Here is a 13119-nt window from a genome sequence, read left to right as displayed (position 1 = left end):
GTCAGGCAGATTTGCCTTTGCCTTTCCGCCTCTCCCACTCATTCCACTAGTGGTACGCAAGCTGCAACAACAGTCACTAACACTGATCCTAGTTGCTCCAACATGGGCCAGACAACCCTGGTACACAACCTTGCTGGAACTATCAGTAATCCCGCACCAAAAGCTACATCTCTTCCCCACAACTGTTAACACAGAACCATGGAGAGATCAGACACCCAGGTCCAGGACTGCTCAACCTAGCGATCTGGCTCCTGAAGTCCTAGAATTTGGTTATCTCAATCTTCCACCTGATTGTATGAATGTCATCAAAGAAGCTAGGCGTCCCACCTCTATAGCCTGCTATGCAGCCAAGTGGAAAAGATTTGTAATATACTATACCAATAAGACAATCAATCATCTAGATGCGTCTATTCAACACATCATATGTTATCTACTACATCTTCAGAAATGTAATCTAGCATACACATCAATCAGATTACATCTCGCTGCCATAGCAGCCTATCTCCAAAATAGATAACATCTATCATTATTCAGGGTACCTGCCATTAAAGCATTTATGGAAGGCCTCAAAAGAATAATTCCTCCCAGAGTACCACCCTCTCCAGTGTGGAATCTAAACATCGTCCTCACTAGGTTAATGGGTCCTCCATTTGAACCTCTGCATAAATGTGAGCTACAATTTCTTACATGGAAAGTCATTTTCCTTGTCGCTATCGCATCTCTCAGGAGTGTCAGTGAGAGGTACAGGCACTAACAATTCAAGAACCATTTTTACAACTCCATCATAACAAAGTGGTTCTCAGAACAAATCCCAAATTCCTTCCAAAAGTTATTACTCCCTTCCATCTCAACCAGTCTGTAGAGTTGCCAGTATTCTTCTTGCAACCTCAAACAGTTGCAGAAAGAGCTTTCCATACACTTGAAGTAAAAAGAGCACTTCTCTACTACATTGATAGAACAAAACCTTTTCACAAAGCAAAACAACTTTTTGTTTCCTTTTCACCACCACATAAAGGCAATCCCCTATCAAAGTCTGGAATTGCAAAGTGGATCGTCAAATGTATACAAATTTGCGATCATAAAGCAAAATGTACACTTTCTATTCCCCATAAAGCTCATTCCACTCGCAAAATAGGGGCTTCCATGGCTTTTTTAGGAAACATCCCCTTAGATGATATCTGCAAAGCAGCTACATGGTCTACACCGCACACATTCACAGAACAGTATTGTGTAGCTGTGCAAGCAAAACAACAAGCTAGTGTGGGCATGGCTGTACTTAAAACACTATATCAGACTACTGCAACAGATACTGGTGGTCGCCGCTAAAGGGACAGTACTGCTATGCAATCCATGTATAGTGTGTTATCTGCAGCTCATATTCCTCGAACGGAAAATGCTACTTACCAGTATACATCTGTTCTTGGCATGTAGAGCTGCAGATTCACACATGCCCCCCCACCCACCTCCCCGCTACCTTAATCTGTTCCAGTATTATCTTAATAAAATACAACATACATGGACATCTCTTTCTGTTCTCACAAGACTCCATCATTTCCGTTCTTGGCAAAAAAACGATCTGAAGAGGGAGTCGATGCCCATGCGCACTATTGTCCAAAGGAGGAGTCACATATCTTGTGACTTCCAAAGACTTGTTACAAGACAATAACAAACTGCAAACATGCGGGCCCAACACCAGATGGCGATCTATGCATAGTGAGTGAATCTGCAGCTCTACATGCCAAGAACAGATGCATACTGGTAAGTAGCATTTCCCTTTTGACTCCTTATCACTACAGTATAAGACCAATAAGCGTTCTGCCGTCCAGCTAGTTGTATTTTCACCCAAAAAACTACTGTGTGCATTAGTGCCTGAAGCTGAGGATGTTCACTTGACTGTTGCCTTCTCTTTCCCTCCCACCTTGTGTTCACACGGTCATTGGAATAAATCAGAGTGTGTCCACGGGCTGGAGATTGTCAACTCTCCAATGTCTCTGCAATCTCTGGTTCTCAACTTTGATTTAGCCTTAATTCCACTTGCAGTGCTGCAAGTGCTTTGTTGACCTTGTTAGAGGGTGCTTTAGGTCTGCCACTTAATCTTGATTGGATGGCTTTTGTGTCTGTTTGAATTCCCTGCTTTTTAGTCAGTAGCTTACCTCCCAATTCTTTTGTTTGTCTTGCCTTTGGGGGATTTAGGTTTCAGTATGCTTTTGATTTGGTTGAATGTATGCTTCGAATGTTGATGACAGGAGCTGAGTTTTTTGTTTTGCATTTTCCTTGGCATTCTCACTTTGGCCTTCTGTGGCTGTGAATGCCCTGTTCCTTCGGCTATCTCCATTCTCTCTCCAGTCATTCTTGCCACTGCATTGCTGTCTCCCTCTGCCACCCTGAGCACTGCTGCTGCTCAGTGTCTCTATCCCCTCTCCTCCAGCAGTCTATCCACCCTTCCATGTACTCGCTTTTTCTCCACTCTCCTGCAGACCTCCCAAAAAAGAGTGGTTGACTATCTTGGAATTTGATTTTGTATACTTCAAAAATGACTTCCTTTGTGTCTAGACACAACTTGACGATCCCCTTGAAAGTGCTCAAAATCACATTCCAAGATGGCCCCCAGCTGATGTTTGCCTTTTCCATCGCTTGTGGCCCAGTTCTACCAGCATCAATCCTGTACAAGCTGCTAACAAGGAATGGCAAAGCGAGATTTTATTTATTTATTTATTTATTTATTCAAAGTTTAATATAGCGCGAACAAGATCCTTACAGATATCAGAGCGCTTCACAATGACAGGGTAGGGGACGTAGGAGTGAACAGCGATAATGGAAGCAGTATAATAGTCACTGACATAGTAGGATAAAAATAACATACATAAAGCATATCAATATACAAGCAGGTAAACAAGTAATATAAGACGGCACCAGTCATTGATCCCACTACAGAGGTGTTCAGGTACCCATGGGTGTGTGGGTGATTTATACCAATGACTTAGTGTAGAGAGAACACTGAGAGGGGGCATCGGGAGAGTGAATCAGTGTATCAAAGTGTATCATATATTGGTCGGTATTAAGAGAGTAGCGTAATAATGTCCCCCATCAAGTAGGAGTATAGTGCCAAAGGACCAGGTGGACAGAGATACAGAGCAATGCAGAGTCTAATCCTGCACCTATAAAGTTCAGGAGATCTTGGCCAGAAGGATGGTTTTCACCTCTTTCTTGAAGAGTGCAGTGGAGGAGATAAGCCTGATTTCAGGAGGGAGCGCATTCCAGATCCTGGGTGCCATTCCTGAGAAGGAGCGCTTGTATGTTTTCTCTTTCCGGAATCTACGAGGTTTCAGGAGTAGATTTTTTGTACTTCTATTGGATCTCGAACCTCCTGATATAGACAACTTTTGAGCGAGGTAATTGGGTGCATTGTGGTGCACGGCCGCGTGTGTCATAACTGCAATTTTTAGCTGTATTCTAGCTTCAAAAGGCAGCCATTTTAGGGACTTTAAGTCTGGGGATATATGCGAGTGTTTTCTTGAGCCAGTAATGAGTCTCGCGGCAGCGTTCAGGGAGGCCCTTAAGGGTGCTGTTGTGGATAGCGGGAGTCCGCTGAGGGCCACCATTCCGTAGTCTATTCGAGGGATGACTATAGCTTGTACAGCAGTTTGGAAGTCTTTGGCAGGGAGGAAAGGTTTAATTTTCCTTAGTGTGTTGATTTGGAAATTAGCTCCTTTTGTGGCTTTGCTAACGTGCTGCTGCATGTTGAGCTTGGCGTCAAGTGTGATGCCTAGGGATTTCGCCGAATCCACGATGGTAGGTTGGACATTGAGTGCTGTTAGATTATTGAGCCAGGTTTGGGTGGTGGAAATTTTCGCCGGGGGTGAGATGAGTAGGAACTCAGTTTTCAGAGCATTTAGTTTGAGGTGATTATCGGCCAGCCAAGATTGAGTGTTAATAAGTGTGGAGTTCCGATGATTGATATCTTCCGGGGATTGTAACTTTAGGTAAAGTTGTGTGTCGTCGGCGTACATATGGAATTGAACATTGGATGCTTGGAGCAAGGTGGCGAGCGGTTCCATGACGAGGTTGAACAGTGTGGGGGAGAGGGAGGATCCTTGTGGAACACCTAGATCTGCAGGCACAGGTGTAGATAGCACATTGTCGATCTTGAACTTCTGAGACCGGTTGTGAAGGAAGGAAGAAAACCATTTGAGAACAGTTCCAGATAGACCTATTCTAGTGCTTAGCAGCTCCAGCAAGTTCTCATGTTTGACCGTGTCAAATGCTGAAGAGAGGTCAAGAAGGATGAGGAGGCAGGACTCATTGCGATCAAGAATTTGGAGGGCGTCATCAATTATGTGTGTCATAGCTGTTTCCGTGCTATGTTTCGCTCGGAAGCCTGATTGATGAGGGTTGAGGAGGTCAAATTGATCAATGTGTTTTGTTAGTTGGAGTTGGACACATTTTTCCAGCAGTTTGGCCAGGGTGGGGATGTTGGTGATGGGTCGGTAATTGTTTAGGTCAGACGGATCAGCTGTAGATTTCTTGAGTATAGGCGTGACTTGCCCCACCTTGAGGGAGTCTGGCATTAGGCCTTGTTGTAGGGAGCTATTGACGATTTTGGTCCAGAGAGGGAGGAGCAAGGGGATGAAGTCTTTTACCGCATTAGCAGGTAGGGGGTCTGTTAGGTGATTAGAGGGCTTCAAGGTGCAGAGCAGTTTGTGTATTGCTTCTTCCGAGTAGGTATCGAAGTACAGCCAGGATGCCTTGTTTTTAGGTTGATTGTTAGACATTCTGGTGTGGTTGGGGAATCGGCTTACATCCATGATGAGGTCATTTCTTATGTTGTCAGACTTTAGCTTAAAGAAAGCAGAGAAGGCTTCACAGTGTGGGGTGTCGCTTGTTGTGCTGTTTGATTGTAAGGGTTGTGTCTTTGTTTGTGTCTTGATTAGTTCGAACAGCTTTCTTGGCCTGTTTTTTGCTTGGTCCAACTGGCGGCTAAAGAAGTCCGACTTTGTGCGCTTTATTTTCCTGAAGTAGGCATTTCTCTTGTTCTTAAGCCTTTTGAGGTGCAGTGCTGAAGGGTCCGATCTCCAGGTGCGCTCTGCCATTCGCATAGTACGCCTGTCGTCATTGAGTCTATCGTCATACCAGGGGTTAGAAATTTTGGTGGAGTCTCTCTTCAGTTGCAGTGGGGCGACTTCATTGACTATTGTATTCATAGAGTCAAGGTAGTGGTCGGTCAGTGATTGAACATCCGAGGCACCTGAGGGGGGAAGGAGGAGATTGCCGATGTGTGGAGGCAGGGTAGAGGGGTTAAGATTCTTCATGTCCCTTTTCCATGTTTTGGATTTGATTGGTTGAGCTGGGTTAGGTTTAACTTTTTCGTTGATAAAGAAGATGATAATGTGGTGATCTGACCAGTCGCACGGTTGTATTGCCTCCAGTTGTGTAGAGTTCTCTTTGGCAATGATGAGATCAAGTATAGAGCCTTTGTCGTGTGTTGGTCTATCGCATATTTGGGTGAGGTCAAGCGCATTAAGGAAAGTTTTGAGACTATTCACCACTGTGTCTTTCTGATCGTTCCAGTGGAGATTGAAGTCGCCCAGGTAGACTTGGGCGGTCTGCCGACCGGCATTGGAAGTGATCATGTCCATGAATTGTTGGGTGAATATGAGGTTGTCCCCAGGCGGGTGATAGATGAGATGTAAAGCACAAACTTGTTTGCCCTCGCTGGTGATGTCGAGGCAGAGGAGTTCACAGGAGGAAAGGGAGGGGGAGTTGACTTTAGTAACGGAGAGGTTGCTCCTAAAAATGCATGCAATTCCCCCGCCCGTTTTGCCAGGGGACCTGTCTAGCCTAATGATGTGATAATTAGGGGGGACTAGTATGTCCATAATCGGGGTAGAGGCTTCAGTAAGCCATGTTTCCGTTAGAATGGCTAGGTCCAGATCCATAGCTGAGACGAGATCAGCGATGTCGGAGGAGTGTCGCTGGGCCGATCTGCAATTGAGTAGGATGCATTTGAGTTTGGGAGAGAGAAGGGTGGTCGAGCTTTCTAGGGTGAGTGGAACTTTTCTGAGGTTGTTAGGGACGGAACCTCTGTTGTTGAGTGTTGGGAGCCTCAGAGGGTTTGTAAGAATTGTGGGTATGGGGATGTGTGTGTTGGATCTGTGTTTTACCGGACCTGGGCCATAAGAGCGTAGGAGAGAGCATATGTCGCGGTCCGACAGTGGGGTGAGGACACGACGGGGGCGCTGGGAGTTATTGCGAACGGGGATAGTCGGCCAGCGCGGGTGTCGTCAGAGGCGATGGTATGTAGGGAGGGTGCGTCGTTTGTAGGGTAGAGGGCAGGTGGGAGGTAGACTGGGCTGTGAGGAGAGAAGGTCTTTAATTGCGTGGACATCTTTTTTGATTTGTAGAATATCCTCTTTGACTTGTTGGAGGGTGGATAAAGTCAGGAGGTGGATTGGGGATGGGGGTGGATTGGGGATGGGGTTGGTGGTGAGAGCCATTGGTGACTGGTTGAGTAGTGAGCTGGAGAGCGGGCAGGGTATCGAGGGGGGGGGGATATGCTAGCGTTGCTGGGAGGTTCTGCGGTGCTAATGAGTGGGATGGCATTCAATGTGTGGGCGTGTTTGTGGGCGAGGGGTGTGGGTGACGTAGGCGGTGAAGGCGGTGGGTGGGAGGCATAGGTAGTGCCGTCAGTGAGAGACGGTGCTGGTGAGTAGAAGAGTGAGTGAAGGCTGAGGACAGTGGGGGAGACAGGAGGGTAGTGAGGGCTGAGAATAGGAGGTAGGAGAGAGGGTGTGAGAAGTTGGCCTGATGTGCAGTGGTCACTATTCTAGTGATCACTATATATCAGTCCGAACAACCCTTATTGATGATTGGTTGTAAGTCAACCTTATAGACCAGCTATCCTAGTAGCATGGATACGAGTAGTCTAAGGCTAAGACTCTAGAGGGCGTGTTAAGCCAGCTGTTTTACCATCACATTACCCCTTGAACACCCAGTGAAAGGACACCACACAAGTGTTATGAAAATAAACAATGTATTTATTAGAATCACAACAACCCTGTACTCTTTGAGGACAGGGTGCTAGGCACACAACAAAACTCTTACGAAATTACTTAAGTTAGCACGGTATACACAAATGCCCGAGGGGCACGAAAAACCATATACTTTAAAAGTGGAATGCGAAATTACTAGCAGGTAAGTACAGTACTAATAGGCTTTGGAATCGCTAGGACTTGACTAGGGAATCGTTAGATTACTTCTAGGAGACCTAGGGGACTCGGGTGCAGAGTGTGCACTCTCACGCTGGATGCGGGACAAAGTCTATGGAAGCTAGTAACGCTAAAGTTAGTGTTCACGGGCGAACCCGACCTGATAGGGAGAAAACGACAGTGGATCCTGACCCTTGGATAGTGAGGCTATGCTGGGGCACCGAAATGCCGAAGTTACCTAGCCCAGGGGCTGTAGCTGCATAGGTCTCAAAAGACGTCGGGAATCCTCGTTGCCGGACCAGGAGCCTGGAAGAAAGATGCTGGCAGGCGACCAGTGAAGATAGTTCGAGTTGATCCAAGCCTGGATCTGGAAGATGGATGACACCTGAAAGCAGAGGGGACCAAGTTCGTGACTACTAGCCAGTAGTCAGTGGGCACCAGGAGGGCACCGGATGGCAGTCACCTCGACTAGGTGAGTGGGCGACGCTGGCTCTGCAGATCTCACGGACCAGGAGGCGTTGTCGGCGACCAGGATGGAGAGGCGAGCTGTCCCACGATGGATGAAGCTGTCGGCGTCGAAGTTACCCAGGATTGGGCAACAAGCCTTGGCTAATTCAAGCCCACGCGGTGGACTCAAAATGGCGTCTTGAGTGGACCAGGAGGGTCCGGGGTGCTCCTCTTCGGAAAGGGAGCAAGGGCCAGTCTGGAGCAACCAGACCAGCAGCAGTGATGTCGTCGGGCGTCGTTCAGAAGGCCACAAGCCAGCGGGCTAGTAGCCAAACAACGCGGTGAGCAGCAAAAAGCAGAAGGGCCCCACGCAGATCGTGGAGATGCTGGGAGGCTGCACTTCGGTGCTGGAGCTGCTCAGGGTCGGGGCTTCTCGGACCCCAAAGCACTCACCAGGAAATTACTCGGCGGGCTTGCTGTGCAGAAGTCGTGCAGTCTTGCAGATGGCCGGTCCCTCGAGGTCTCGTCGCACCCACGGTTCTCAGCTGGGCTGTAGAGGTGGGTAGGGGTCAGAGGTGCCAGGGAAGCCGGTTCTCGTCGAGCTGGGCAGTCTGATTCCGGAGGAAGGACTTACAGCAGACCGCAGTGTTCTTTAGATGGTGCCTGCGGATGCAGGGTGACTACTCCTTAGTCACAAGGGAGAAATCTTAGGAAGAAGTCTTGAGTTCCTTTCGTGGAAAGTAGTTTCAGGATTCAAAGATGATCTGATTTGGAAGGGGGCCAGTCCCTACCTTTATCTGGGAAAAGGGGGCTGGCACGCGACTAAGTCCTGCCCTAGGGGTGGGACCAGGAGGGGGGTGGTTACACCCACTTCCTTGGCGGGCTTTTCCCCAGCACAGGGTCTGGAGTGTCCCTGGAACTGGTTCAAGCCAGCCTATGCACAGTGAGCACCGGGGTGCCACGTGCAGTCACCTTCCCCTGAAGCCCTGCCTACCTACAATACACAAAATCCTGTCTGGGACGGTGCTGGCACCGCCCCTGGCAGGAAACCCTTTGTCCTTATCTCCTGCTCTGGGAGGACTCCCAGCAGCAGGAGGGCAGACTTGTGTCTCGGTGGCAGCATCCATTTTGTGGATGCTAAGGCTCTGTCTGACTTTAACCGGGGTTAGGGGTTACATACATGCCGTGTCCCTCTAGAAGGGTGGAATGCTAACCCCGTCGCCAGAATTGGCCAGGGGTTAGTATTCCAATTCGTATGACACCTTACTCGACATGTTTTGATAAAGCGATACCAGAGTTGGTATATAACCGCGAGGGTTATAATGCACTTAAGAGTATATGGTATGCGATATCATGGAAACGGCTAAGGGATGGATCCCAAAAGCCACAGACAGGCTCAGCTCATGCCAGGGCACTATCTCACACGATTCCAAGCACTCTGCCTTCAGGATTGTTAAGGCCTGCCATAGGAGTGACTGATAGGAGATCTGTGTGTCCATTTTAGGGTTAGATATAGGTATACTATATCTAAAGCAAAGGGTGAGTACACCACCTTGCCCCAGCTGTCGTGCAGCCAGTTGTGTCAGTTTAGTTAGTCAGCCCAGGGGTGGCATAATACATGCTTCAGCCCCTGGGAGACTTCTGGGTACACCTCAGCCCTGGGTACAGGGACTTGGAGAGGGCCCAGTGCCAATTCAGTACCTGAGTACAATTTGGATAGAGAGAACAGCTAGGCTGTGGGTCTGATTAGCAGGCCCACAGCCAGGGAAAGTCGTAAACCAGTGCAGCAAAAAGCAAAAATCTGGGTGATCATAGGATTGCAGACCCTACTCTCCTACAGAGGGGGATGCTAAGGTAGGGGAGGCGGTATGTTTTGTTGGGAGGGTGAGAGTGTCGTGGGTGGAAGTGGGGAGGGGGCTGGGGAGGGAGAGGTGTCCACTGTGGGGGGGACGGGAGGGGGGGGTGGATAAGCTCCGAATGGTGGTGTGATCCGGTGGTGGCGTGTTGTGGGTGAGAGTTGTTATGTCAGGTGTGAGAGTGTTGTGGGTAAGAGTGGGGAGGGAGCTGGGGAGGGAGAGGGGTCTGCCGTGGGGGGGATGGGAGGGGGGGTGGATAAACTCCGAGCGGTGGTGTGTTCAGATGGTGGCGTGTTGTGGGTGGGGGTTGTTATGTAAGGGGGGAGAGGGATGAGGGGGGTATGAGTGGGGGTAAAAGGGGTCAAGTTAGTGGGGCGGTTAGTATAGGAGGTGGAGACATTAGTGACTGTTCTTGGGGAGTGTGGGGCGTTAACAGCAGGTGGGCCATTTACTGGGGTGTTGGGGGTAGAGGTGTTGTAGGTGGGGGATGCGACGTCAGGGGTGATAGTGCTGGTGGAGTTCTGGGTGTGGGTCCGCAGCTTGGAGAGTTGCTCTTTGAACTTGGGGAACAGGTTGTCTAGTAGTTCCAGGTTCTTGTCCGTGGATTGAATTAGGACAATCCCGTTATTGTAGATAGTAATGGTAGCCCTGCTAGGGAAGAGGTGGGAAGGTGTGATAGAGAGAGTTAGGCCATGAGTTGTTTTCCTGGTGGCGGAGAAGGTGAGTAGGGTTAGGAACACTTTTCTCCATTGGGCTCTGCGTGAGGTGTGGAAGATGATATCAGTATTCTGGGCTCCATTGCCCTGTGAGAAGTAGGTGTCGGCAAAGGGTGTGTCAGGGTGCGACCTCAGGAAGTTATGTTTAAAACGTTTAGTGGCTTTTTTGGTGAGGGTGGAAGGGTAGTTCATTCTAAACGTGTGCTTGCCGTTGAGTTCCATATTAGAAAGGCTGTGATGTTGGGTGTGGGAGATAGAACGACAATAACAACTGTTGGCCGTTGGCCGAGGAGTGACACTAGTGAGTGACCAAAAGTATAAGAAGTAGAAGTCAGTGCATCCAGGAACAAACAGAGCGAAGGTGCAACTTACATAATGTATCCTATATGCGAGGTAGCAGTCAGCTTACACCATGTACAAGATATGAGAGGTAGAACAGGTTAGGTGGAATCAAATTTACCCATCAGAGTGTACGAGGTAGCAGCGGTGTAGTCTAGGTGTAGAAAGTGGCTGGGTGCAGCTTACTTGAATAAACGAAGTGAATGAGGTAGAAGTAATCAGTGCAACATCACGAAGTAGCTGACATCGAAGAACCAAATAAAAGAGGTAGCGAACATTGAATGATAGGAAAAAGTGAAATGGGTGCAGTTTACGCAGAATGTATAGAATATTCGTAGAGGTATAAACTGCAATATAGGGCGGTCACTTAATCACACGAAGATACATATACAATACAAATACAAATACTAATATAATACTAACAGAGTGTAGGTGCAGATAGAGGCTGCTTGAGTCATATATGTATAGAATACTCGTAGAGGTATAAAACTGCAATATAGGGCGGTCACTTAATCACACGAAGATACATGTACAATACAAATACAATTACTAATATAATACTAATAGAGTGTAGGTGCAGATAGAGGCTGCTTGAGTCATAAGTGACACTAGTGAGCATCCAAAAGAAATATGAGGTAGCGATCGGTGCATTACCTGTGAAGAAACCGTGTCATAGGTGCCGGGTACAAGAATTCTACAAAGTACCGGTAGGAGTATAATACTGCGATAAGAGGCAGATACTTAATCACACCTATATGGGGTAATAATCTGTGAAATTACAGGTGAAGATAAAGTGGCATGGGTACAGGGTACCAAAAGGTTCTACAAAGTACAGGTAGGAGTACAGTACTGCGATAAGAGGCAGACACTTAATCACACATATATGAGGTAGTAATCGGTGAATTACAGGTGAAGATAAAGTGACGTGGGTACAGGGTACAGCAGTGCACAGAGTACCAATAGAAGTACAACAAATGTGTATGATAAAGTAGAAAAACAAAATAGAAAAATAAAATTAAATAAAAATACAGTACTGCAATAAAAGGCAGATACTTAATTACAGTGTTTAGATACAGAGCTATGTAGGTAGTCAGTTTTTAGGGTCTGGGCAAGAAGTGAGAGTGACTAGTCCATGATGGCCGCCGAAGAAGGAGAAATATTAGTCAAATATGGCCGCCAAATAGGGGAGATATAGCCGATAGTCCTCTGTCAGTTGTTGTTGCTTTAAGACCAAGGAAGGGCTATTTCAGTTTCTATTTGAGCAAGCCCAGCTCTGACTTGCTGGGAGGGAGTCTTATCTCTGTTTTGGTGGTCTTGTGTGGAGGTGTCAAGCTGGGGAGCCTTGTGGGCGTCGAAGGTAAAGGAGGGAGATTTATTGCTACAGCTTTATGGCCCCAGCCATTTTGAACAAAGGAAGGAAGGAAAAAGTGTACAATACCTTCTTGTAGAACTTCTCAGCCTGTATTATGATGTTGCCAGCAAAGTGGCGCAAAGGTGAAGCATTTATTAGAGGTGTAGACAATGATAACACCAAGAACAAAGCTATAATGTGCAGCGCCTGCTGGCAGGTTGAAGTGCGTGCAAGACTGGATCAGCTGTGCTGCACCCTTTCACATCCGATAGGCGTTGCTTTTTATAATAGTAATGAGACCAGATTGCCTGTTTCTCCACTCCTGCCCTGTGGATCCCCTGGGCAGCGACGTGTTGTCGTGTGTTTTGCTTTGATTTGTTTCCCCAACCATCTCGGGGCTCAGGCAACTCCGCCGGGCAGCGCTGCAACCTCCGGTCACCACTTTGCTGGTTGTCCGTTGTCCCCCCGGGTCCCGCTCGCCTCAGGCTCCACTCTTGTTGCTCCTTGTGTGGTGGAGATAGGTTGCCTTTGGCATAGCGTCCTAATTGCTGTCAATTAGCCACCTGTGATAAGTACTTCACATTTGCAGTGACAAGCTACTGCAGGAATAAAGATTGAAATGTAAATAAGAGTGTTTGTTAAATTCTTGATGCAGTTCTTCATCATTGCGAATTTGACATTATAAGTTGCCTAGACAATGTAAATGGGCAGCCTTCTTTATTCATGTGCCTATACTGCCTTAACTCCAAGATCCACGTGTCTTCATGAAGCCCCTGGTACTCTACTGTCCCAAGGATGACCATCAGTCTCTTTTGTCTCCTGTTCTTGGGCCATTCCTGACCTCGCTCCACATGGTAAGAATTAGAGTGACATTTGAAGCTTATGTAGAACATTGATGCTTCGTTATAGGTATAAAATGCATTTTGACATAAAACGATGTGTCTTCTGTTGTGCTTCGTGTGAATTTTTGTTTTTAATCCCATTTTAACTGATCACATTAAGTGAATTGTCTCCTTTCATCACTAGTACAAACGTTTTATTCAATATTGTGATGGTATTATTTGTTGCTTAGTGCAGCGTATGACTAAAACCTGCCTTATATTACGCATCGTATAAAGCCTGGCACAAACATTCGCAGGAGACATAGCTGGTAAAAGACAGGTATTTTGAAATTTTAAAGAATCCTCTCTGCACAGGTTTGCCTG

At 47.4% G+C, this 13119-nt stretch overlaps 1 protein-coding gene across 2 annotated transcripts in view; it reads left to right on the top strand.

The window, feature by feature from the left end:
- The window catches only part of LOC144762250 (exportin-5-like), a 1106737-nt gene that overhangs the window by 737989 nt on the left and 355629 nt on the right, over positions 1-13119 (top strand). For both annotated transcript variants that reach the window (XM_078647393.1, XM_078647392.1), the window contains exon 23: positions 12671-12768. In XM_078647393.1, coding sequence (XP_078503519.1) covers positions 12671-12768 — 98 coding nt within the window. The remainder of the gene's footprint in view (positions 1-12670; positions 12769-13119) is intronic.

This window comes from Lissotriton helveticus, chromosome 6, assembly GCF_964261635.1.
Source record: "Lissotriton helveticus chromosome 6, aLisHel1.1, whole genome shotgun sequence".
Classification (NCBI taxonomy): domain Eukaryota; kingdom Metazoa; phylum Chordata; class Amphibia; order Caudata; family Salamandridae; genus Lissotriton; species Lissotriton helveticus.
Note: the sequence above shows the minus strand (reverse complement) of the source record. Positions and strands in the feature narration are given on the sequence as shown.